General features: G+C 40.5%; 1 protein-coding gene across 4 annotated transcripts in view; it reads left to right on the top strand.

The window, feature by feature from the left end:
- AMPH (amphiphysin) overlaps window positions 1-27771 on the top strand; it is a 253068-nt gene that overhangs the window by 114352 nt on the left and 110945 nt on the right. For all 4 annotated transcript variants that reach the window (XM_086696998.1, XM_086696997.1, XM_086696996.1 and 1 more), the window contains exon 3: window positions 26809-26863. In XM_086696998.1, coding sequence (XP_086553124.1) covers window positions 26809-26863 — 55 coding nt within the window. The remainder of the gene's footprint in view (window positions 1-26808; window positions 26864-27771) is intronic.

Below are 27771 nucleotides of genomic sequence, written 5' to 3'. Positions count from 1 at the left end.
CATTATCGTTATTATTCCAATTATTAGAATCATCCAGTGACTGAAAGCTGGAGTCGTGTCTTCTTACTAATCTCTTCTCAGCACAGGGGACCTGTGTGGCTGCTTTCATCCTTTTATGTCTACGGGATCGAGTGCTTTGCACATAAGCTTTAAAAATACTTGTCCTACATCCCCAAAGGCAAGGGAATTAAAAGCAAAAATGAACTACTGGGACCTTATGAAGATAAAAAGCTTCTGCACAGCAAAGGAAACAACCAACAAAACTAAAAGGCAACCAACGGAATGGGAAAAGATATTTGCAAATGACATATCGGACAAAGGGCTAGTATCCAAAATCTATAAAGAGCTCACCAAACTCCACACCCGAAAAACAAATAACCCAGTGAAGAAATGGGCAGAAAACATGAATAGACACTTCTCTACAGAAGACATCCGGATGACCAACAGGCACGTGAAAAGATGCTCAATGTCGCTCCTCATCAGGGAAATACAAATCAAAACCACACTCACATATCACCTCATGCCAGTCAGAGTGGCCAAAATGAACAAATCAGGAGACTATAGATGCTGGAGAGGATGTAGAGAAACGGGAACCCTCTTGCACTGTTGGTGGGAATGCAAATTGGTGCAGCCACTCTGGAAAACAGTGTGGAGGTTCCTCAAAAAAATAAAAATAGACCTACCCTGTGACCCAGCAGTAGCACTGCTAGGAATTTATCCAAGGGATACATACAGGAGTACTGATGCATAAGGGCACTTGTACCCCAATGTTTATAGCAGCACTCTCAACAATAGCCAAATTATGGAAAGAGCCTAAATGTCCATCAACTGATGAATGGATAAAGAAATTGTGGTTTATATACACAATGCAGTACTATGTGGCAATGAGAAAGAATGCAATGTGGCCCTTTGTAGCAACGTGGATGGAACTGGAGAGTGTGATGCTAAGTCAAATAAGCCATACAGAGAAAGACAGATACCATATGTTTTCACTCTTAGGTGGATCCTGAGAAACTTAACAGAAACCCATGGGGGAGGGGAAGGAAAAAAAAGGAGGTTAGAGTGGGAGAGAGCAAAAGCATAAGAGACTCTTAAAAACTGAGAACAAACTGAGGGTTGATGGGGGGTGGGAGGGAGGGGAGGGTGGGTGATGGGTATTGAGGAGGGCACCTTTTGGGATGAACACTGGGTGTTGTATGGAAACCAATTTGACAATAAACTTCATATATTGAAAAAAAAAATACTTGTCCTACCTAGGGCATCTGGGTGGCTCAGTCAGTTGAGTGTCCAAGTTTGACTCACCCATGATCTCCTGGTTCCGGGGTTCGAGCCCCACGTTGGGCTCTGTGCTGACAGCTCAGGGTTTGGATTCTGTGTTTCCCTCTCTCTCTGCCCCTCCCTTGCTCGTGCTCTGTCTGTCAAAAATAAATAAACATTAAAAAATTAAAAAAAAAAAAACCAAAAAACACTTGTTCAACCTGAAGCTGAACCTAGTGACAGGAATGATCATTTTGAGCACTCTCTTAGACCATGTTTTTATTTCAGGGATAGAAAAGATGTTGAATATGTGAATTTTTGCAAGCAGTCTCATGACATTTTTTAATACATATGCATATAAGTAATTAAAAATAAAACTTAACAGAATAGAAGTTTTTAAAAATGTAAATACAAATATACTCCCACAGTGTGTTAATGTGTGAATAAAATGTTTATTTATGGCAAATTGCATTTACATTTGGAAAATTTTTGCAATTTTCTTGAACACATAGGCCCAGCAGTTACCTTAGAGTTATTTCTTTTTACTACAGATAACCATGATCTGAATTTGTTAGTGTATCCACCTTTTATTTATTTATTTAAACTGTTTATTTATTTTGGGGGAGAGAGCGAACACAGGTGCAAGTGGGGGCGGTGCAGAGAGAAAGAAAGGAGAGAATTCTAAGCTCTATGCTGTCGGCTTAGAGCCTGGCGTGGGCTTGATCCCATGAACTGTGAGATCATGACCTGAGCTGAAATCAAAAGTCAGACACTTAACCAACTGAGCCGCCCAGGGGCCCCTGGGTATCCACCTTTTATGCTAACAGTGACCTTTCCTCTGAAGTAACCACTGCCTTGATTAAATGTGAGCCCATCCATCTGTCTGAGATAATGACCCAATTCTAAAGGACAGCATCCTACCTCAGAGTGTGGAGAACCTCAGCTAGCCTACAGAGCCTCCTGTCCGGTCATCAGACCTTCTGGGTTTTGAGTAAAAACTTCAAGTGGCGAGTTTTGTGCCCACCAGAGCAGCAGTTTTCAAACTTCAGCTGCATCAGAATCACCCAGAAGGCCTCAGGACAGCACAGATTGCTGGGACCCACCCCTGAGCTGCTGATTCAGTAAGTCTGGGGTAAGGCCTAGAAATGTGCATTTCTGACAGGTTCCCAGGAGATGCCAGTGAGGCTGTTCTGGGCAACAAATTGAGGACCTGTGCTTTATTTCTATTCATATACTTTTTTTCAACCACTTCCTCTGATGAGTTCTTGAAGCTTCTAACCCTGTGTTTGATATCTATTTTAGTATCTTTATGACAAAAGACGGCTAGAGATTTGGTGGCCATGCCCAGAATTATCTGCGATCGGCGTAACTGAGGTCTACTGAGAGGATCTTATCTCTAGCGGGCACGATTTGGGGTACAGGGGCAGAGTTCCCTTCTTCCCATGGCTGTTGATCCTGGAAACTGTATGCCTTGTGAAAATACAGGTGCCCCTGCAAGAGAAAAAATATGTGCTGCTCAGACTTAATCAGGATGAGTTTAATAAGGCTTTTTTTCCCTAGATACTCAGGCTTAATAGGAGAAAGTATAGAAAGTATCAGAACTCTAGATACAGGATCCTGAGAAGAAATGAAGTGTTCTTATCGGCGGTGGGGTGGGGAGGGGTGTCAAATGCAGCGAATATAAGACCTTGAAAATAAAATCTTTCAAGCAGCTGAAGCAATGCTGGCAGGGAAATTTATGGCATTACATGCTTACATTGGAAACAAAGAAAGGAAACAAATCAGTAATCTAAGTTCCAACCTTAAGAAACTAGAAAAAGATGAACAAAATAAACCCAGAGCAAGCAGAAGGAAGGAAATACAAAAGAGCAGAAATCAATGAGAGTGAAAATCGAAAGCAATAGAGAAAATAAATGAAATAAAAAACTGGTTCTCCAAAAAAATTAATACATTTGATAAATCTTCAGCACAACTGAATCCCCAAATAGACTCAAATCATCAATATCAGGAATGAAACAAATGGTATCACTATAGATCCTGTAGCCAGTAAAAGGACAACAAGGAAATACTGTGAAGAGATTTTAATTAATTAATTTATTTTTAGCAGGGACGGGAGAGAAGAGTCACCCAAGAGAATGACATACGCAAAAGCCAGAAGTTCAGGAGAAAACCACCTTTGAAAAATGGCGTATGATTCAATAATATTAATGCTAAGAGCTGAGTCAGGTGCGTGAGGGTGGAGATGAGCTGGCCAAATAAATGGGCGTGTAAACCTGTAACACAGTGTCAGTAAATCAAACCTAGCAATATAAAAAGAATTATAAGAATGACCAAGTAGGATCTATTCAAGATATATAAGGCTGGTTTAACATATCAAAATCGATCAGTGTAATCCACCATATAAACAATGTAAGGAAGAAAAAAACCTTATGATCATACTAATTGAAGTAGAAAAAATATGTGACAAAATCTAACACTCATTTGTAATGAAAATGCTCAGCAATTTAGGAATAGAGGGGAATTACCTCAACTTGATAAAGAGTATATACAAAATAACTAAGTCTCACACTATACTTAATAGCAGAAGACTGAATGCTTTTCCCTAAGATTGGGAACAAGTCAAGGATGTCTGCACTCACCAATGCTGTCCAGTATAGAAATGGAAGTTCTAGCAAATATAATAAAGAAAGAAAAAGGAAATGCAAGGCACACAGGTCAGAAAGGAAGATATAAAACCGTCCATTTGCAGATACATTGTGTATATAGAAGATCCCAAGACTGCAACCAAAAACTCCTAGAACTTATAAGTGAGTTTAGCTGTGTCACAGGATACAAGATCAGCACCCCAAAATCAATCATACTTATATCCATTAGCAATGAACATGTGGAAATCAAAGATACATAAACATAGTAGCATTCTAAAGAAAGAAAATATTTATGTACACACTTCACAAAATACATACAGTATTTATATGCTGAAAATTACAATATGCTAATGAAAACTCAAAGAACTAAATAAATGAAAAGATATACCATGTTCATGGATTGGAAAGTTCAACATAGTAAATATGTAAATTATAACCAAATCGGTCTGTAGGTTTAATGAAATTTCATGTAATTCTTAGCAGCAGCTTTTTAAAAGACATACACAAGCTTATTCTAAAATTTATATGGAAGCATCCAGACCCTAGAATAGAGACAAGAATAAAGAGAGAAGAATCCATTCTATTTCAATATTAAATCCTCTTATATTGCTGCAGTTTGATATCAGCAGAAGGATAGATACATATGTAATGGAACAGAACAGGTAGCCCAGAAATAGAGCCGCACAAATACACTCAACTGATTTTTGAAAAAGGTACAAAGGCAGTTCGATAGAGGAAAGAAAGTCTTTTCAATAAATGGTGTTGTAGTAATCGGACATCCATAGACAAAAAAATGAACCTTGACCCAAACATGCACCCTTACGTAAAATTTAACTCAGAATGAATCAAGAACTTAAATGTAAACATAAAGTTTTAAAACTTTTGGAAAAAAGAATAGGAGAAAATCTTCAGAATGTAGAACTTACCAAAGAGGTTTTTAGACTTGACTCCAAAAGCACAATCCAAAAAAGGAAAATTTGATAAGTTGGATCTCATCAAAACCAGAATATTTTGCTCTATAAATGAACTGTTAAGAGAATAAAAAGATAGGTATCTGGAACATAGAAAGAACTCTCAAAACTCAGCAGCAAAAAGCACAAACAATCCAGTTAGAAAGTAGTCAAAAGATATGAATAGACATTTACTGAAGAGGATATCTGGATGGCAAATAAGCAATTCATAAAATGTTGAACCTAGGGGCGCCTGGGTGGCTCAGTTGGTTAAGTGTCTGACCCTTGGTTTGGGCTCAGGTCATGATCTCATGGTTTGTGAGTTCAAGCCCCACATCAGGCTCTGTGCTGACAGTGCAGAGCCTGCTTGGGATTCTCCCTCTGCCTCTCTCTGCCCCTCCCTGACTTGCTCTCTCTGTCTCTCTCTCAAAAATAAATAAGTTAAGGGGCGCCTGGGTGGCGCAGTCGGTTAAGTGTCCGACTTCAGCCAGGTCACGATCTCGCGGTCCGTGAGTTCGAGCCCCGCGTCAGGCTCTGGGCTGATGGCTCAGAGCCTGGAGCCTGTTTCCGATTCTGTGTCTCCCTCTCTCTCTGCCCCTCCCCCGTTCATGCTCTGTCTCTCTCTGTCCCAAAAATAAATAAATAAACGTTGAAAAAAAAAATTTTTTTTTTAAATAAATAAATAAATAAGTTAAAAAAAACAATGTTGAACATATATTTAGCCATCAGGCAAATGAAAATTAAAATACAGTATCATATACCTCAGAATGGCTAAAATAAAAATTAGTGATAATACTAAAGAACATCAAATGTTGTCAAGGATGTGGAGAAAATGAATTACTCATATCTCGGGTGAAATGATACAGCCACACTGGAAAACATTTTGACCATTTCTTTAAAAATTACAGGGGCGCCTGGGTGGCGCAGTCGGTTAAGCGTCCGACTTCAGCCAGGTCACGATCTCGCGGTCCGTGAGTTCGAGCCCCGCGTCGGGCTCTGGGCGGATGGCTCAGAGCCTGGAGCCTGTTTCCGATTCTGTGTCTCCCTCTCTCTCTGCCCCTCGCCCGTTCATGCTCTGTCTCTCTCTGTCCCAAAAATAAATAAACGTTGAAAAAAAAATTAAAAAAAAAATTACAGCTATCATCTAACCCAACAACTGCGCTCTTACACATTTATCCCAGAGGAAAGAAAACTTAAGTTCATACAAAAACCTATACACAAATGCTTGTAGCAGTTTTATTTGTAATAGCCCTAAATTGGAAACATCCCAGATGTCCTTCAAGAAGTGAATGGTTAAACAGACTATTGTATTTCCAAAGCATGGAATATCACTCACCAATAAAAATGAAGTTACTGGTAGATGTAGTAGCCTGGATGAATCTCTCGAGAATTATGCCAAGTGAAAAAAAGGTTACATTTTATATGATTCCATTCGTGATATTTTGGCATGACCAAATGGCAGAAATGGAGGAAAGATTAGTGGTTGTCGGGGGTTAGGGATGGGAGAAGGGAGACTGGTGTGGTTATATTAAGTTAACACAGGTCATCCTTGTCCTGGTGGACCAGTTCTGTGTCCTAACTGTGACGATGGATACATGAAATTATACATGGGATAAGGTTGTGTAGAACTAAATACACATGTTTGCATGAGTACAAGTAAAAAGTAGGGGAATAGGACTGGTGGATTCTATCTATGTTTTGATATTGTTCTTACTATAGTTGTGCAACATCGAAACTGCGGGCAGGATACAAAGGATCTCTGTATTTCTTTCTCCAACTCAATGTGACTGTGTATAATTATCTCCATAAAACTTTCTGGTGAGAAACATCCCCTTTCACACCTTTACCCAGAAAAAGTTTACTGCCTACTGCTTGTATCAGATAAAGGTGCTCTATGGTAAAAGCCAGAGACTCATACTGTTGTAGAGCTGGGGAGGGAACATAAATGAGCGAAGTAGACAAGTAGTGAAACAGTGAGTGGTGAGGACTGGGCTGCCTTATAGGATTCATAGGGTGTAAAAAAGCAGCTGTCAGCTCCAGCTCACATCTGTCACATGAGAATGTCACCCAGGTTGCCACATCTGATTTCCTAGAGAAGATCAAATCCATATTTTACATGGAATCTCCCCAATTGGTTTTGTATGTTTTATTTTTTAAAATAATTTTAATCTCACTAGAAGTTATAAAATGGTACACAGAACTGTTGTATACCCTCAGATTTCCCAATCTCTTTATCATTCTGTCCATCCATCCATCCATGCACATGTTACCTATCTAGTATACAAAAAGGACACTCTCCTACAAAACCACAACTAATCCATCAGAATTGGTGAATGACCATGAATCCCATATTACCACCTAATGCACAAACCCCAGATTTTGTCTATGGCAAAGCTTTTGATCTGAGAAAGACCCGGTTAAGGGAATGAAAAGACAAGCTACAGACTGGGAGAAATTACTTGCAACATATTGTCCACTTATGTTCTTCAAGGTCTAGGGGCCACTCCAGGGTCATACTGACATTTACTTGTCAAGTCCCATTAGCTTCTTTAAATTTGGAGACATTCTTCAGCCTTTCCTTGTCTTTCATGATCTGCAGATTTTTGAAGAGTACAGAGCAGTGTTTATTTGTAGAATGTCCCTCGACTTAGGTTTTCCTGATAATCTCTCAGGATGAGCTTCATGTGATGCCTCCTGGCAGGATTTCTACAGAAGTGATGCTGTGTTCTTCCCAGTGCATGATTTCAGGATGCACATGATGTTGATTTTTGCCTTTACTTTGGATATCCACTTTTATCACTTGGTTAAAAAGAGGCTGCCTGCCAGGTTGCCCTAGTGTTTAGTTTTAAATTGGTAAGTACCTAAGAAGTATTTTGTGGGGATACGCTTTGAGACTCGGTAATTAACCTATTCCTTCTGAAAAGTTTCGCTACTACTTTTATCTGTTGAAGCTTCTTGTCTTAATCAGCTGTTACTCTAATGGTTGCTAAATGGTGATTCTCCCCCGTCCCCTGCCCCAATTCCTTCAACACTTATTAGTTAGCATTCTACTCCTTGGTAAAATGTTCCCTTCTCCTCTAATTATATTAGTATGGACATAGAGATTCCTATTTTATTCAGTGGGTTGTAATACATTATTATTAGTTGTTTTGCAGCACAGTTGCCCTAAATTTGGCCAGTGGGAACTGCCAGTGGTGACTCCTGTGTCCTTTATACATGTCCCCATTCTTTGAGAACATTTTTTCCTTTTTCTTTTCTTTTCTTTTTTCTTTTCCAGCTTCATGCTGTGCCTGTCCTCCCCAGCCTTCAATGAATGGTTTCTTAGGAGACCTGGTCTTTTTTTTCCCTAAGTCGAGAATGACATTTAGAAACCAAGACCTGAGTGCTGGGTATATTCTTTGCTTTTAGGGTATCGTGCTTCTATAAGTCTTCCAACTGAACAGAATAAACACACATAAACTTATTACACGCTCTCTGTATTTTTTCATCTCTCTGAAACCATGATATCTCCAATTACAATTCAATATCTCCTGCTTTTAGTCTTCCCTCTTTTCATATTTGTACCTCCTTCTTTGAGATGAGCCATCTGGCTTCCATTATTCCCAATATATATTTATTTGTGTGATACACTTTATGTAACTAGTCTCCTGACCATGTGGGCTAACTTCTCGTTTCCTGTGTTGTACCAACCAAGAGTGTTCTCTGCTATTTGTCTGGGGCTGATTCACATCAGCCTGCACTTTGCCCCTCCTCTGTAATCTAGGATGGTTGGCCAAGACTTATCACCCACTTGGCACACCAGCAGAGCTTTCCCCCCTGTCCGGTGGTATGCCTGCCTGCTAGGAGTGCTCTGTCCTGGCTTCTGGCACCTGACTTCTGACTGTTTCTTCCCTACCCCCACTAACTTTGGCCGTGCACCAGTGGAAATAACTCAATTATTAAATGTTGGCACTGATTCAATTTTATAATTGGGTCTATAAAAATATCCATGTCTATGGGATGACCTATGGGCTACATTATACTAAATATATAAGTATTGCTATACGTGTAAGTATACTAAGTAATAAGCATTATTAATGTCCTAAAGGAAAGGCAGCAGTTAATACAGTCTGTTAACTTATTGGACACTCTTCTTTTTAGACTTTAATAGAATGACAGTTATCAGTTAAAAATATGTGGTTTGTTTGTATTGTCCCTAAAGAATAAAAATGTGGTTCCTTTACATCTTATTAGGAATTTCTTATGAGAAGTGTAATAAGACATTCACAGGGTGGTTAAAATTGACCCTAATTACCCTGGATTGTGGCCACTGAAGTAAGTCATGGAGGAATTCTCTATCCTGGGATGAGGGCTCACTCATTCCAGGGCACCTCTGGTACAAATCACAGGTTGATTATTTATATAACATTTTCCTCCTGTTGTCTGCTTTTAATACTTTCATTTAAAATAAACTTTATTCTAGGTTATGTGTTTGAAAAGAAATCATTTGTTCAGGGCCAGGGCCAACATATGTAATTTATGTTAATGTAGAAATAGGAGGGCTCTTTAAGATTGCAGTGGCCTAACTATTTGAAATGCCATCATGACCTTCGTGAACGCTATTAAGTGTGGGATACGGGGCTAATTCTTCACATTCAGTTTATTGCCCATTGGTTGATATCCTTTAGCAAAACATAACAAGGTTTAAATTGGATCAGACACTTACCTTTGGGTCCTTTATATAATGGACAAAGCTGTCAAATGGAGGGAAAGGAAGTGTTTTGACGCTGGATGAGGACCTGCCAAGGTCTTAAGTGGGCATGGTAGACCAGCAGGACAGAATTTTGGTGACCTTGCAGCAGAGTGTGTAAGAGAAGCTCCTACCAAAAGTCATGCCTTCTATGAAACCTGTCCAACAGAGAGTGAATAGTCTATAGAGCAAGAAAGCAGCATAGAAATGGGGTGGTGAAGGGGCGCCTGGGTGGCTCAGTCAGTTAAGTGGCCGACTTCGGCTTGGGTCATGATTTCACGGTCTGCGAGTTGGAGCCCTGCGTCGGGCTCTGTGCTGCCAGTTCAGAGCCTGGAGCCTGTTTCAGATTCTGTGTCTCCCTCTTTCTGACCCTCCCCCGTTCGTGCTCTGTCTCTCTCTGTCTCAAAAATAAATAAACGTTAAAAAAAATAATAAAAAAAAAGAAATGGGGTGGTGAAAAGTTTTTTTTTCTTGAATGAAGTATAATAAAGCAAGAGTGATACGTGGAGTGGTGTGTTAATACTCAATCTGCACCTACCCAAAAACCTCTCTACGAGTAACTCTCTCTGTTCTTTAAAACATGTCTGACTCCATACATTCTAACTCAGAAAAATCTCTGACCTGTCTGGAGTAAGTCCCTTAAGTGAGCCTTTTAAGAATATGTATTAGCACAACTTTGAGAAGATTCTGCTTGGTTAGTCTTTGTCTTTTTATTCCGTTCCCTGTTTTGTAGGGCATGAATTGGTTTTTGTTTTTGTTTTTAGGTTTGTTTATTTTGAGGGAGATAGAGAGTGCATGGGGGAGGGGCAGAGAGAGAGGGAGAGAGAATCCCAAGCAGCCTCCGCACTCTCTCACGTTTTCTCACTAAACCTTTCTTTAGCCTTCCTCTGATTTTATCATACTGTTTCTTATGATATTTGATCACACTGTCCCTTATAGTATTTGGCAGAAACAGCCTATCAGTGATATAGATGGCAATTCTCTTTAGGTACCACATTAGGGAGGCTGGTTCGAATCCAGATGCTGTGGTATAATGAAAGGCAGAAAGGAAGTTGGTAGAGTGAAGAGTTGGTGGCCTGTGTCTGATGGTGTCCTTTAGGGACTAGACTGCTTACTTCCAAGCTCTTCTTCCAGTTCCCCCACTGCAAGAGCTTCCTTGGAATTGAACTGTCCTTGCCTGATCCGCCATCCCCATGTGTTCAAATCCCACCTTCCCTTACAGTCAACTTACACGGTATTTCCTACCTGATGTCTTTCCAGTCTCCTCAGTCCACATCTCTCTTCCTCTGTATACTCCTGTAGTATATTTCTTTTATACTTCATCTGATAACTCTTGTTCCATTTTTCTTATGTAACAGTGTGTATGTCCTCATTACATTACAGAATATGTAAAGGAAGACATCCTGTCTTAGTCATTTAAAAAAATCTTCCATGCCTTCTGGCACCTATTAGGTACTTAGTAAGTATATCCTTCCTGTCACACATATTCTCTGTCTTCACTCTTTGTCTTGGATATTCCGTGCCTCCTTACCAATTCAATACCAAAGCCCCTCTTCACTGTCATTTACTTGACTTCTTTTATCTTCATTTTTGGCAGCAAAATAGCCCTTGGAGAATGTCTGATATGGCTTAGAGTTGATTATAACCTGGGTTATCAAGACTAGAACAAGGCTCTGGCCCCTTCCTGGATTCTGGAGCTGCCTTAGTTCTATGCTACTCCATAAATATCAGCTGGCACATATAATATTTTCAATCTTCCAAGAGCTTTGCATACATTTACTAATTTAATATAATAAGTCATCTTAATTATGCAGGAAGTTTTTCAGTCCTTGAATCCCAGTTACGTTCTCCAGTGTTAGCATTTTTTACAAGTATATTTTGGAGCAAGCTCACTCTTCTCTGGTAGGATGTTTTTACTGCAGAGCATTAATATTTTGAAGTGATACTAGTTCATTGCTTCTGAGAAACTTTATTGTTGAGTCTTGTTGCTTGAGTTTATACTGGGTTTTTCCATTAAAGTTTAAACTCCATGATTGCACAATACTCTGTAAGAGAATTGGTATGTGTCTGCATCTCTGGGAATAAAGTTTACCTAGAGATCCTTCTAGTTCCAGCTCTCCATAAGTTTCTGTGAGAATTCCGTAATATTGAAAACCATCTTACTGTGCAAATATTTTCCAACATTTAAAATGTTTTCTCTTAATATCAACTTTCAGGGAATTTTTGCAGGTTGCTTGATACATGATAGCATGTGGCTGCAGGTTCAGAACTATAATCTGTAACTACCTAGACATCCCTCTGTCTTACATTTATTGAGTGTCTTCTTGTCAGGAATATACCCAGATCTTTGGGAAGCTTGAGTCAAGACAAAAGTCACTTGAGTGAGGACAAAGGTCCATGTTTGGATCTTATATTCCAAAATACGGGGATAGACAATAAAGAAAACATAAGAAATAAGCAGATTATATTGTTTTCTAGAAAATGATGAGAATTACAGAGAAAAAAGCCCCAGGTTTTCTTGTGCAAGTAGAGAGTATGTAGAGCAAGGTGAAGAGTATCAGGAGGTGTAGAGACAGCAAGTTTTCAAGTTTTGCTTTAAAGGGTTGCAGGTAAGGGGCACCTGGATGGCTCAGTAGGTTGGGTGGCAGATTTTGGCTCAGGCCATGATCCCACAGTTATGAGTTCAAGCCCCGCATTGGGCTCTGGTGCTGACAGCTCAGAACCTGGACCCTGCTTTGGATTCTGTGTGTGTGTGTGTGTGTGTGTGTGTGTGTGTGTGTGTGTGTGTCTGCGCCTCCCCTGCTCATGCTCTGTCTCACTGTCCTTCAAAAATAAATAAACATTAAAAAAAATTTAAAGGGTTGCAAGTAAATAAAACTAACTTGGGGGAGGAAATGGGGTCAAGAGAACATTTTTCTTACAATGGCAAAATTCTAGGGATACTAATGGGACTCATTTAGTATAGAAGGAAAATGTGATGAATCACAGAGAAAGGGAGGAACAACAACTGACTCATGTCCTTGAGTAGGCAGTTGGAGATGGGCTCTAGTACACAATTGGAGGGATTGACATGAATTAGGAGCTGGACAGTTCACTGAAGACAATAGGTAAATATTTGTAACAGGCCAGAAAGAACTTCCCCATGGATAAGTATATATCAAAAGCATTTCTGGGGCACCTGAGTGGCTCAGTTGGTTAAACATCTGACTCTTGATTTCGGCTCAGGTTATGATCTCATGGTTGTGGGTTTGAACCTCGCTTGGGGCTCTGCTCTACAGTGCAGAGCCTGCTTAGAATTCTGTCTCGTTCTCTCTCTACCCCTGCCCCTGCCCCCCCCCCCCCCCCGCCGCCTCTTTCTCAAAAAAGCATTTCCTGGCTGACTCAACACATCAATATTGAGTGTCTACTAAGCACAAGGCTTTGGAAACAAAATAATAAACAAATCAGTCATAGTTCTTGTCTTTGTCAAGCTGGTGGTCTAGTGTGCAAAAGTCTTCTTTCTTTATAAGCAGTTAAAATAGTACAAAGAAGACAAAGGGTTCTGAGGTGATATTCCTGTACTTCCATCATGATGCATTTTGGTATCCTAGTTTCATCACTTAACATTAGCGCCCAAGTTTACTCTCACTCCAATTGGTATTCTTTGAAAAAGTGATTTCTATGCATTCCCACAATCCCATTGCCATCTAGACTCCCTGGGCTCAGTGGGTGTCTACTGGCTGTGACTGCCAGGCTCTCATTCTGTAATCAAGCTTGCATTGTGTGTTAAATATTCATGAAGTGGCTATATGCTCAGCTACAAGGCTCTTAGTTTAACTGATTTATATGTAGTACATCCACCGTGTGGCAAAAAGCAAGGGAATATAATCTGGCCACTAGTTCCCTAGTTAAGACTGTAAGCCTCCTGTATAATCTTGTTTTTATGGCAAAGATGTGTTTTGTGTGTATAGTCTTGATTTAGATTCCTTTTTTGGTAAGTATGACCACTGTGATTGCCAATACAACCGACTTCTATGGGAGGGAACAGAGAATGGAAATCTATAGGTGTCAAAAGAATATATTGGCCCATGCGCTTCAAATTCCCCTACATTTCTCTATAGTGTCTCTATTTATTGCATTTTTGACACATCCATTAGGCCTCTTCTATTGTGCTCATTGGCTTCATAGGAGCAAAAGGAGTCTGCTTGCTTCCTGTGACTATTAGGGTGTTGCTGTCCATAGTGCTAGAGGGGAGGAAGAAAACAAAAGCATTTCCTGGAAAACCTATCCATCTTTTATCCTCTTTACTCTTACTTGTTTTGCCACATCTGCAAGAATATCTCCTTAGTTATGGCGTATGTAAATAAAAAGGTCTAGTTGAAACCTAACCAAAATCTGGCCCAAACTGCAGACATTCCAAGGATCACTATTTGTGTAGCTCCCTTTAGTATCTGTTACCCATTTAAGAAATCACTTCTAGAGGAAGCTCTTTGTGTTATTACTTTGATCATTCCCTTCCGTCTATCCTGTGCTGTTACTTCTCTTTAATTGTGTTTTACTTGACTACATTAATTAACTGTGCCAGCTGGGGAGGGTTTCATACCCCATTCCTCAGCATCCAGTTAGAGACCAATTCCATATGTCTTCCGCTTCCCCTTGTGAAGTAAGCGTATTACCTAGTTTGGATGTTCTCGAAATGATCCCCAGATTGACTGTATTGTTGTGGTAATGGGATGCAGAGAAGTAGAGATATCTCTCATCTGAGCCCGGGAAGACTGTCTGAAATGGCCTTGAAAATCTGCATAGACACGCTGCAATTGACTTTCAGGTTTGTGTCAGTATTATTGTTCCCATTGTCTGTGATTCTCTCTCATCAGTCAGCCCGCACACCCCACATACACTGTGTGTAGGAGTTCCAATCTAAGTGATGGGTGCCTTAGAAGGAATGTCTGATGGTAACTGACAGAAACCTGGAGCCAGACATATTTTTAAGTGTCTTTTTGGCCATCTCATACGACAGCTGCATCAACACACTAACTGTCAACTACATTGTAGACACAGCGACGAACTGCAGTAGAGGTTCCCAAATAACCATCAAAATCACCTGGAGTCCTTGTCAAAATACTGATTCCCGGGCCCCACTCCAGACTTCTGAACCAGCTCGCACAGTTGACTTGTGTCTCTAAAGAGCCATCATATGGTAGTAACAAGTTGGATGCAAGCCTGAGATGATATCAATATAGTAAAGATAATGGTTTCCTTAATTGCACATCTATTTGAATATGTTCTTAACCTGGATCATTATAAGAATTTCCTAAGGAGCTTTAAGAATTGACAAATTTCCAAGCCCTGTCTGACTGGCTTAGGTAAAAGCAGTGATGAGGTATTTCTTATTATTAAGACTTTCCACAAATAGGCCTAGCCATTTATAAAGCGTTTTGTACAAACACTGTCTCACTTGATTCTCCTAGCCTTCCACAATTACAATTCTGCTTTGTGTATGAAAAACTGAGTATATGTCACAAAAGCTTTCATTATGGCATGAACTTGATCATTCTTTTGGCCACTGGTATTCATGCTATCTTGTTTCCTTACAGCAGTTTATCATATTGGCTTGGTATTTCTTAGATCCATTGTTCAGTGGCTCTTACATATCTGCAGAAATTATTCCCATGTACTTTAGGATCCTCTATTACTGACTGCAACATTTTTTTAATTTATTTTGAGAGAGAGCGAGTGAGTGGGGGAGGGGGATAGAGAGAGAATCCCAAGCAGGCTCCACACTAACAGTGCAGAGCCTGATCCAGTGCTCAATCCTATGACCCGAGAGATCATGACCTCAGCCAAAGTCAAGAGTTAGACACTTAATTGACTGAGTCACCCATGGCTCCTATTGCTGCAACATTTAAAGCTATTAAAAAAAATAGTCTTCCTGGAAAGCAAAACTGTGTATTTTAGACTTAGACATAAAAATAAAGGAAGCATTCTAAAATCCCAAGTGGCTTGTTTTGGGGAGGTTTTGTGTATTCCTCATGAAGATATTTCTTTATAATATAACATGTAGCAAACTTAGTTCAGTCAAGCACTTCTGAAACACCTATTCTTTGCATATTTTCGCATTTGGAAAATATTATGTAGAATAATAATCGTGGTATCCAACATTTACCAAATGCATCGTGTGTGCCTGGCCCTCTGCTGATACTTTCCATGGGCTGTCTCCCTCGGCCTTTGTGATAGCTCTAGGAAGTGAGTACTATTACCATCTTCATTTTACTGATGAGGAATCACAGGGTTGGAGAGGTTCAGTGGATGGCCCAAGGTTGCACAGTTAGAAGTTACAGAGCTCAGGTTTTAAAGCCAGGCGTTGTGGTGCCAGAACCCATCCATTTAACCCATCCATGCTATATGAATCTCATGGAATGTACTCTGTGGAACCATGAGCTTTGTAAAGAAACACATGAACAGTCGGTATTTTAATTTAAAGATTAGAACAGTACCATGGGAGTGCAGAAAATGGTCTTTAGTTAAATTATTCTCATTGATCAACAGTTGATTCTTCTTGGGACAGCCTCATTTATCCTCAGCTGTCATTTGTGTCTTTGTAGCCTGGAGACAAAGGGTGGTAGAGGGCAGGAGGCATGTGGGCTCTGGAGGCGTATTGTGGAGTTTAAACAACCCATAGGCTGTTTAAACTACCCAGGCTCCAATACTGGCTTGCTGTCTACCAGATGTATGACCTTTGGGCAGGTTTCTCAGACTCTATGCCTCGGTTTTCTCACTGGTAAAAATGTGCTGACTTCATGGAGTTAATTTGAGGATTATGAGGTGATAGAGCTGTGGCACTTAGGACAGTATCTGGAACAAAGGGACCAGTCAGTAAGTGTTAGACCTTGTGGTCATATTGCTCTACTAAAGGCTTGCTTTGAGAATATTATTATGGGCTTAATTGTGTATGTCTAAATTTATATATTGGAGTCCTAACCGCCAGCACACTTCAGAGTTGTGGCTGTATTTATAGATTAGGACATTTGAGAGGTCATTACTAGGATTAAGTGAAGTCATATGGGTGGGTCCCACTCCACTAAGATTGATGTCTTTATAAGGAGCAGGAGAGACACCAAGGATACATGCATACAAAGCCACGTGAGGACACAGCGAGAAGGTAGCTGTCTGCAAGCCAAGGAGTGAGTCCTCAGGAGGAACCAAACCTGCCAACATCTTGGTCTTGGACTTTTAGCCACCAGAGCTGTGAAGAAATAAATTTCTGTTGTTTGTGGTATTTTGTTATGGTAGCTCTAACAAACTACTGTATCATAAATGGCAGTCTCAGGAATGTTCTGGATGTTATATTATGACTGGAGTAATGAATTCCAAGATACTTCCTTCCTTCTCATCAATACATCTCATTAATAACTTGACATAGCAGTTGTTTTTCTAAAACTTTTACATCCTTTCTACTGTGGACATGTTCATGGTCCCACAGAAGGGGACGCTGAACAATAAGCCACAGGACAAGAAGCCATGCTTGGGGTGGGAGTCCCATGGAGTTTCCCTTAATTTCTGGGTCGGTTTCCTCCCTACTATATTAAACACTATGCCCTCGGTATTAAGGTAAAGGTTGAAAAGGGGTTTATATAATACCTATGAAGCTCCTTATGCATCAAATACACACACACACACACACACACACACACACACACACACACAGAAGAAATTGGAATGACTTTTCAGGGATCACAAACTCAGTTGCCTAAAGGCAATAAAGTATACTGTCAAGTTGTATCCAGCATCCATGTGGTGACTTTAATAGTTCTAACTGGGCAATTCTATCCCCTTACACACACAAGCGGGCCAGCTTTCCAGAAGACCAGAATAGAGATCTGTATGAACTCAAGTTAGTTGGCTTAAGGAAGCTATGTGGAAAAAATGTATATGGAATTACTAGTAGCTAGCTTTCTAGTTTTGTTTTGTTAAAGGGTAAATAGTATATTAGATTTGGTTTTCCGATCATAATTACTTGGAGTTGCTGACAAGGATAGTTGGAAATTGGGCTAGGAATCTGGAATAAAATTGTGGAAACTGAGATGTTCTCTGATGTCTATCACCTGTCCATGCACCACCCCCTACCATGATTAGCCCATGAATGTGATTTCAAAACCCACTTAGATTTCCTCTCTCTCATCTCTGTTGCATTAATATATGCCAAAAGAAATTAAAAAAAATTCTTTTAAATGTTTATTTTTGACAGAAAGAGACAGAGCATGAGCGGGGGAGGGGCAGAGAGAGAGGGAGACACAGAATCCGAAGCAGGCTCCAGGCTCTGAGCTGTCAGCACAGAGCCAAAAGCAGGGATCAAACCCACAAACCAAGAGATCATGACCTGAGCTGAAGTCGGATGCTCAACTGACTGAGCCACCCAGGCGCCCCAAGAAAATTTTTTAATGGAAAAATTTTTCTTTGAGATCAGTGCTAGGTTTTTAATGATGGCTCCTGTTAACTACAAAGAGTTCAAAGCGTGGAAAAAAATGTTAATATTAGAGACCCTGCTGCTTTTACCTTTGAAAAACTATCATCTTCCAATTTAAGTGCATCTGAACTTGTAACAGAGAGAGAGCTCTGTTTCTTCACAGACTAATAGTACCTGTACTGTTCAATAGGCTAATGTTATCTTTGATCATAAGTAGATTCAGATTAGTCATCTGTTAATCAAGGTGCTGATTATGGCTCTATTAAACCTTATCTCTTTGATAACCTGATTTTCTTCTAAGCTTCGAAAATGGTAAGAAATCTTACTAACATGGCTTTCAAGATTGAGTTAACCTGTCTGAATTTTGAGAAATTGGACCAGTTTTAACTTTGTTATGTTACTTAGCCTTTTCAAGAGAAAAATGTCAGTAAAGGCCAAAAATCATAATGTAACTATGGGAACTTCTATATGCTCATGATCACAGATGAGATGATAGGACTTACCTTTGTGAAATCACAACTTTGTGACATTATATCTCTTCAGATCCAACTTTTATATGCCAATACTGTTGGCTGTCAACTCACAGTTTCTGAGAGGCAAGTTAATGAAAATATTCCTGTAATGTGTGTGGCGTTTTCTTTTCTCCAGTCCATCTTTTTCTTTTTATAACAAAAGTTACCTATAAATGTAAATAAGTACTACATTTACCATATTTAAAGTTGGTTATTCATTTTTTTGAGAGGGATAGAGAGTGAGCAGGGGAGGGGCAGAGAGAGAGAGAGAGAGAGAGAGAGAGAGAGAGAGGAAGACAGAGAATCCCAAGCAGGCTCTACACTGTCAACACAGAGCCCTATGTGGGGCTCAAACTCACGAACTGTGAGATCGTGACCTGAGCTGAAACCAAGAGTCAGATGCTTAACTGACTGAGCCACTCAGGCACCTCTACATTTACCATATTTTAAAAAGTCAGTTCAAAAAGTCCTTGCTTGTTTAATAGGTATTGAATACCTATTGATTAAGGTGGTTGGCTAGACATGCATAACCTTGCAAATAAAGCTCACTGGGTTTGATTTTGCAAGTACAGCCAGGGCTGTATGGTACACACCATTGCACAGAAGTGTCATGTACATGGCAGAATGTGGGCTTGCCCCTGAATTTTCAGTGATTGCTCCCCTGAGTTTAGTTCCTTAGAAATTATTAATTCATTCTATGCATTGTGCCTACAATTTAATCAAATTAATGCCTCAACTCTGGTTGAATAACATGGATGTCTGAAGTAACTGGGATAAAGGTGAGCTAACAAAATGGTACCTCTTTATGGATCCTGAAGTTCTAGGCATAAGTATTAACAAATATTAGTATATTTTTAATGCTTCAGAATTTAGTGCATCTAACAATAAACAGCCTAACTCATTAATCATCAAATAGCTAAATGCAGCCCTGCTTTTAAACCCAGTGCCTATGACAGGACTTTGAGACACTTCCGTGGTTCAGAGTCTGTGGTGGCTCTTCTTACCAGGAGCTTGGCTCACCTTGAAGAAAACCTGTCTGTAATTCCTCTGTTCACTTACCAGAGTGCCATAGGAAACACTGATGCGGTAATGGTCCTTTGATTCTACAGAAGTTAAATCTTTGAAGAGTTTGAAGGGCTGTCCAAGGTGCTGAAGAGAGACATGAATGAGATCTATCCAGGAGCCCAGTATGTCTGGGAACCTGCTCCTCTCTCCTTGCCTACCCCAACTACCCCAAGACATATATACAAATAATTAAGGAATTGGTGCTACTAAGGACCAATCTGATGTCAAACAATTTGGAAACACATTTAATTAGGTATGGACTGTGATTTCTTTGGATGTCTGAAAACTTCCATGATGGTGTACCTGCAGTGTTCTTTCTCTACCTATTTAATTAGATTTTATTAAATAATTCATTAAATAATTAAACTTCATTCTTGGCGGGGAGGTGGCTATCATGAGTAGTGCTTACAGGAGTAAGGGAAGAAAGCAACAGCCTCAAGATACTACTCAGCAAGGGAATAAAGAGATTTTTTGACTGGAGGCAGTAATTCTCAGACCTTTGTAAGGTTTTAAAACCTTGTACACTTTTTGCATGCCTGCTAAGTTTTGATTATCTCCATGATGAAACCCAAAATGACCCGGTCTTGTTTTCCAGGACAGCTTGGCAGAAGGGAACTATGGAGACTGCTTCCTTCTCCCTAGCTTTGCAAGAGTGTGACACCCAAGGGAGAGCGTGGGTAGGAGTAGCTTTAATGAGGAAGGAAAAGCAAGCCAATTCCCTTGGCTGTGTGGGAAGAAAGTGAGGCCTGGGCATTGTCTGGGCTGGAGAAACAGCAGCTGCTGACACTGATAAATGATCCAATTGAAAAAATAAATGAAGAACCTCTAACACCAGAGCTTTGTTATTATACCATATGCCTACAGGGTCCTTCGGTAGGTGTGAGTCCTTCTTAGATCTTGTCTAAAGAAGAGTATTAGTTGGCAATCAGACAACTTAATTAGAATAGACTCACTTAGGGGCACCTATGTGGCTCAGTCGGTTAAACGTCCAACTTCAGCTCAGGTCATGATCTCTTGGTTTGTGGGTTTGAGCCCTGCCTCTGGCTCTGTGCTGACAGCTCAGAGCCTGGAGCCTGCTTCAGATTCTGTGTCTCTCTCTCTCTCTGCCCCTTCCTCACTCACGCTCTGTCTCTTTCTCTCTCAAAAATAAAAATTAAAAAAAGAGAGTAGACTCACTTGGCCTCATGTTACCTTAAGACCTGAGGAGAATGTGACCCCAAGTTAGAATAATAGTTTGAGCTTACCTTATAGGGAATGACATAAAGAAATAGAAGGGAAAATGTACTCATGTAGTTGTAGGTTGTGGAATTTTGAATTTGTTTTCTGTGCAATACATAATTCAAGGCTGAATTACTGAAATGGTAATTTTCAGAGGAATATGGAACAAATTTCAGATGCAGTGAAATCTGAGCTTAGCTGTAAGAATTTATTTCTAATTTAAAACATCTTTGTGATTCACATAGGATAACGATGTTAAGAAAGTTTTATTATGCAATAGGTTTTGTGCAGAAGAACTTCTCTGTGGCATATTATAGGTGAACAGTTTCTCTCCAGAGCCTTTTACTTTCTGATTCAGGCAGAATTTTAGATGAAATTCGATAGGGTTATTACCAAATGATTTATGAACCTTAATAATCATGGAGGAAAATTAAGAATTTTAATAATTGGCAAAGAAGATTTATTTAAATAAGCCTTTCAGTTTATCTGCTTAAATTGAACTCATCTGTTTAAGCCATTAGTGTATAATTTGAACTTTCTGCCACTCTTAGATATCTAAAAAAATTCTTCTGGGACTCTTATTTCATTTTTTAAAAAATGTTTATTGCTTCGGCTGGGTGAATGCAGCGTATGGAGTGAAGCCTGAATTCTTTCATTCTCTCTCTTGTTCTGAAAGAAGAGGCAATTGTGGGATTAACTTGATGTGCTTTGTTTCTTAAATGTTTGGGAAAAGAACACCCTTCCCTGCTACTTTTTTGCTATTTACAGATACCCTGCATGGCTGTATCGTCTCATAACCAGCAGTTACTGCGGCAGGCTTTGTATTACCTTCCGAGGGGAGAGCATCCTTCTGGGTAGAAATGAGCCCTGCCTTAGCTCAGTGCTTTGCACGCTTGCAGGGAAGGACCCACGGAGCAGAGCTCTAAAGCAGACAGCTAAAAACAGGAGACGTCTTGGAGTTCTGTGTTTAGTCTCTGTAGTTTTTCATCGTACGTCATGACAGGTTGCTTAGTGATTACAAAAGAATGGTTTCTTCTCCATTTGCTCCCCTCCAACCTCAGTAAATTGATGTTCCAGAGATATATTTTAGGTTTATTTCACGGCTCTATGTGCCCTAGACAAACCACTAAGTACCCCCAAGGTGTACACTTACCATTTTGAAAAAGGGGGCCTTAGGGGATTCAGAGCCTCCTAATCGCACCTTTTAGGGCTGTAGGCTTTAGATTGATCTGGGTCTGGATCCATCCAGGTAAGTCACATGTCTGGTTTTGGGTGTTCTCTCTAAATTATCTGCCCTCTATTAGGACGCATGACTCTGGGCCTCGCTGCTCTCTCATATCCACCTATCTATCACTTGACTAACACTTGGGCTTCCATTTGCTAAGCCATCCACTTTGTCCTTAACCCTTCCAATTGGATTTACTTTCGCCAATGTTTGTGTAAATGCCTTTAGTGCTTTCCTGCTAACTCTGTTGGCTTTTTCTTTTTCTGTTAGATTTCAGCCTTCTCCATCTTTCAGCATTTCCGCTATTGATGGTGAACCATTTTTCTCAGGCCATTTAGGGCAGGTGATGCTGTGCTCGTAGTACCTCGGTGGCTTCCAGCAACAGAGCTTTATTTCTCGCTCATGAAAATATGAGTGGTGGTCGTGCTTCAAGTTCTCTTCCCTCTATGATCCAGTCTGGAGAAGCAACACCTATCTGGAATGTTACAGGCCTCGGGGTAGAGGGGAAAGAAACGGTAGGACTGTGTGATGACTCTGACACCTGCTCAGGAGTAGGACGTGCCACTTGTGCTCCCATCGAATTGGCCATGTCCCGCAGCCAAGGCCGGTGTTGATGGACTGGAAGTGTAATCTTCCCCCAAATCAGGTCTGGTAAGGAGGTGTAAATTCGACAGTAATACAGTCTCCCACAGCCTTATCTTTTCAGCTTATATACTCAGAATCTGACACAGTGCTTGTCATATAATAGATATCAATGTGGGAAAGACCTACTTCTTTCTTCCCCAAATTCTTTTTGTGGTGGTGTTAGAGATGTTGGACTATCTGCACCTGTTTCTTCCCTGGATCCCCTTCATCCTCTACATTTATGCACGTGTTGACCATCAATATTTTCTTTTCTTTTTTTTTTTAATATATGAAATTTATTGTCAAATTGGTTTCCATACAACATCCAGTGCTCATCCCAAAAGTTGCCCTCCTCAATACCCATCACCCACCCCCCCTCCCTCCCACCCCCCATCAACCCTCAGTTTGTTCTCAGTTTTTAAGAGTCTCTTATGCTTTGGCTCTCTCCCACTCTAACCTCTTTTTTTTTTTTCCTTCCCCTCCTCCATGGGTTTCTGTTAAGTTTCTCAGGATCCACATAAGAGTGAAAACATATGGTATCTGTCTCTCTTTATGGCTTATTTCACTTAGCATCACACTCTCCAGTTCCATCCACGTTGCTACAAAGGGCCATATTTCGTTCTTTCTCATTGCCATGTAGTACTCCATTGTGTATATAAACCACAATTTCTTTTTTTTTTTTTTTCCAACGTTTATTTATTTTTGGGACAGAGAGAGACAGAGCATGAACGGGGGAGGGGCAGAGAGAGAGGGAGACACAGAATCGGAAACACGCTCCAGGCTCTGAGCCATCAGCCCAGAGCCTGACGCGGGGCTCGAACTCACAGACTGCGAGATCGTGACCTGGCTGAAGTCGGACGCTTAACCGACTGCGCCACCCAGGCGCCCCAAACCACAATTTCTTTATCCATTCATCAGTTGATGGACATTTCAGCTCTTTCCATAATTTGGCTATTGTTGAGAGTGCTGCTATAAACATTGGGGTGCAAGGGCCCCTATGCATCAGTACTCCTGTATCCCTTGGGTAAATTCCTAGCAGTGCTATTGCTGGGTCATAGGGTAGGTCTATTTTTAATTTTCTGAGGAACCTCCACACTGCTTTCCAGAGTGGCTGCACCAATTTGCATTCCCACCAACAGTGCAAGAGGGTTCCCGTTTCTCCACATCCTCTCCAGCATCTATAGTCTCCTGATTTGTTCATTTTGGCCACTCTGACTGGCGTGAGGTGATATCTGAGTGTGATGTAAAAGGTCTGTATGCTGAAAACTAGAAAGCTTATGAAGGTAATTGAAGAAGATATAAAGAAATGGAAAGACATTCCCTGGTCATGGATTGAAAGAATAAATATTGTCAAAATGTCAATACTACCCAAAGCTATCTACACATTCAATGCAATCCCAATCAAAATTGCACCAGCATTCTTCTCGAAACTAGAACAAGCAATTCTAAAATTCATATGGAACCACAAAAGGCCCCGAATAGCCAAAGTAATTTTGAAGAAGACCAAAGCAGGAGGCATCACAATCCCAGACTTTAGCCTCTACTACAAAGCTGTAATCATGAAGACAGCATGGTATTGGCACAAAAACAGACACATAGACCAATGGAATAGAATAGAAACCCCAGAACTAGACCCACAAACGTATGGCCAACTCATCTTTGACAAAGCAGGAAAGAACATCCAATGGAAAAAAGACAGTCTCTTTAACAAATGGTGCTGGGAGAACCGGACGGCAACATGCAGAAGGTTGAAACTAGACCACTTTCTCACACCATTCACAGAAATAAACTCAAAATGGATAAAGGACCTGAATGTGAGACAGGAAACCATCAAAACCCTAGAGGAGAAAGCAGGAAAAGACCTCTCTGACCTCAGCCGTAGCAATCTCTTACTCGACACATCCCCAAAGGCAAGGGAATTAAAAGCAAAAATGAATTACTGGGACCTTATGAAGATAAAAAGCTTCTGCACAGCAAAGGAAACAACCAACAAAACTAAAAGGCAACCAACGGAATGGGAAAAGATATTTGCAAATGACATATCGGACAAAGGGCTAGTATCCAAAATCTATAAAGAGCTCACCAAACTCCACACCCTAAAAACAAATAACCCAGTGAAGAAATGGGAAGAAAACATGAATAGACACTTCTCTAAAGAAGACATCCGGATGGCCAACAGGCACATGAAAAGATGCTCAACGTCACTCCTCATCAGGGAAATACAAATCAAGACCATCAATATTTTCTTTTCATTCTCCTCACCCATTCCCCATAGTTTTCCACTCTAATCTTTGATGTTTTGGAAATCCAGAAAGGTGTTTTTTTTCGTTTTGATCTAGCTTATGGCAGTTTGCCTTCATAGGATGTTTCTGAATGGTTCAACAGGAGAAGGGAAACTTAAGAGTTTTCATTTTAAACCATATTGAGACACCATGCATACTATACCATATAGGAGAATGTTCTCATGCATAAGCCCTTTTCAGATAGCCATAGTCTTAAACATTCCTTTCCACGGTTGCTTTGTATTAATTACTATCTATCTTTACACATGATGGGCATTTTGTCTTTACTTTGTACTCCCAAATATTTTGAATGGTTACTGCAGAGCTAAATGTAACCTGCTTTGGAATGCAATTTTTATTTCAATACTTTGGTTCCTCCGCTAGACTGCAATCATTGAAGGAAGTAGGGTTTTTTCCCCTTTTTACTTCCTCCCCTCCCCACATTTTTTTTTTTTTTTGCTATACGCTAACCAACACATGCTTGCTGAATTGAATGTGGTTATGATAGTTGCTGTATTTTTAACTATCAAGTTAGACTTAAACTATAGTTGCTGTTTTATTAATTATCAAGGTGGAGCCATTCTGTGTGCTAGCTCTCCGCAAGTTTGTTAAGTGGTTGTGCGGCTAAAATGCACATTTTAAAAATATTTTCAGTTGCAGGGACCTAGTAGCTACCCTTTCTGAGCCCACTGAATTTAGTTGCTACTGCTCGCGAGAGCAGCTGTTTGTCTGAGGACTTTTTCCTGTATCCCCCCCCACAAGGAACAGCCCTCAACCAATGACTGACAGGAGTTGATGGCTGAATGTCCCATTTACCTTGCTCCCCAGTTAGGATATCTAAAGGGTGTTTGATACTTTCTCCCAGAGCTCCCGGTGGCACTGAGGCTGGGCTGCCCACTGTTGCAACTGCTTGATCATGCATGCAAGGGTCTCCTCCTTCCTTGCCTCATTTCTCCAGTCCTGGCAGCGTAATCTTAGTCTCAGAGTTGCTAAGCCTTATCCAAACCAAAACAAAGATTTCTATGTCAAAATTTATTATTTCAGAGGTTCTCTAGTTTAGTGATGTCCAATAATAATATAATGCAATCCACGTACGTAATTTAAAATTTTCTAGTGGCCACATCTTAAAAGTGAAAAGAAATCATGAAATTAATTTTAATAATACAGTTTATCGGGGGACCTGGTTGGCTCCATCGTTTGAACATCCAACTCTTGGTTTCAGCTCAGGACATGATCCTGGAGAAGTAGAATCGAGCCCTGTGTCGCTTATGATTCTCTCTCTCTCTCCCCTGCCCTTCTCCTCTGTTCATGCTCTCTCTCTCAAAACAAAAACAATAATGCAGTTTATTTAACTCAGTATATCCAAAATATTATGAGTTTAACATGTAATTGACATAAAACATATCAATTTGATTTTTTTTTAAAGAAGTCTCTGAAATCTGGTATTTTACACTTTACGGTACATTTCTCTTTGGACCAGCCACATTGCAAGTGGTCAGCCTCATATGGCTAATAGCTACCATATTTAACAGTGGTGATCGGTCTCCTACTGTCGTATTCCATGCGTCAAAATTTATGGACTTGCTAGTTCTTGAGTATATGGGAGGCCGTCTGGTGGGTATAGTTTCCATTCTCAGCAAAATGTCACTTGCCTTTTCCTTTACTTTTAAGCTGAATAAAATCTCTATAAATATCAACACTGACAGGCGCCTTCTTTAGTCTGTGTGTGTACATATTTATGCTCTTTCAAGAATGAGCCTCTGGTAATAATAAACTCTGGGACTTACTGCCTCTCGCATGTTTCCATGCAAAATATAGACAAGATGCTTAGCATCTCTGTTTGTGTGTTTTTCAGGCAGAGGGTACCAGGCTTCAGCGAGAACTCCGAGGATATTTAGCAGCTATCAAAGGTAAATGTGTGTGGGTTGTTTACTGCATGTCCCCAAGCCCAGATTGTTCATCACGAGTGGCAGGATTCAGCGTTAATTACAAAGCCAGTTGGCTTTCTGACAAGATGGGTACTTGAGCACAGGTGTTCATTCCACCCACTCCCCAAATCCCATTGAAATGATAATCAGAATATACAAGAAAAAAAGATGTCTACTGTGATGCTGGAAAGGAGGAAAAAGTGCCTCCCACACCAGAGACTTCTAGGAAGCGTCGAGAGATCGAGTGAGCTTGAGACCTTGTTTAAGAAAAGCTGCAGCTGGTTTACAATTCAAGGGAGAGCGTGTCCCAAGAGGAGCACACTCACAGACTCACACCCAAGGCCTCCAGCTGGAAGGGGCAAGGAGTCGTGGCAGAGGCAGATGGAGGGCTATCAGAAATCAAGGCCCTGGACCACCTGTGACTTGTGGGGACCTTCTGCACTTGCAGCCCTGTCACTGTGCAGAGACAGAGAGGCCGTGACATTGGTTTCTGGCCTCAGCCATGCAAGTCAAAAGAATGAGGTGGGTGGGGCGAGAAGAGGGTGGCAGGGAGGTATGCTCTGTCCCTGCCTGCTCTTCGTTGCCCAGCTGCCTGCACTGAGTCAGGTCAGGTGTACCTGTGGATGTGATGGCTCACAGGGCAGACTTCGAGAGTAGTAGGGGAGAATGGATCTCTGCCAGGGGTCTTGGATAAACTTGCCAAACTCTCAAAAGAAAGTAAGATTCTCAGCCTCGCACTCTAGTCTGTCCTTCTCACTTACAGATCTAGTAAAGAGTTAAATATGTATGCAAGGAGATGTTCTATAGGACTGGAATAAAATACCATGGACTTAATAGCCCCTAGTCTTGGGTGACAAGGTCTTTACAAAGGGTAACCCAAAAGAGGTAAC

This window comes from Puma concolor, chromosome A2 (genome assembly GCF_028749965.1).
Source record: "Puma concolor isolate L17-30 chromosome A2, mPumCon1.1.hap2, whole genome shotgun sequence".
In the NCBI taxonomy this organism is placed as follows: Eukaryota; Metazoa; Chordata; class Mammalia; order Carnivora; family Felidae; genus Puma; species Puma concolor.
Note: the sequence above shows the minus strand (reverse complement) of the source record. Positions and strands in the feature narration are given on the sequence as shown.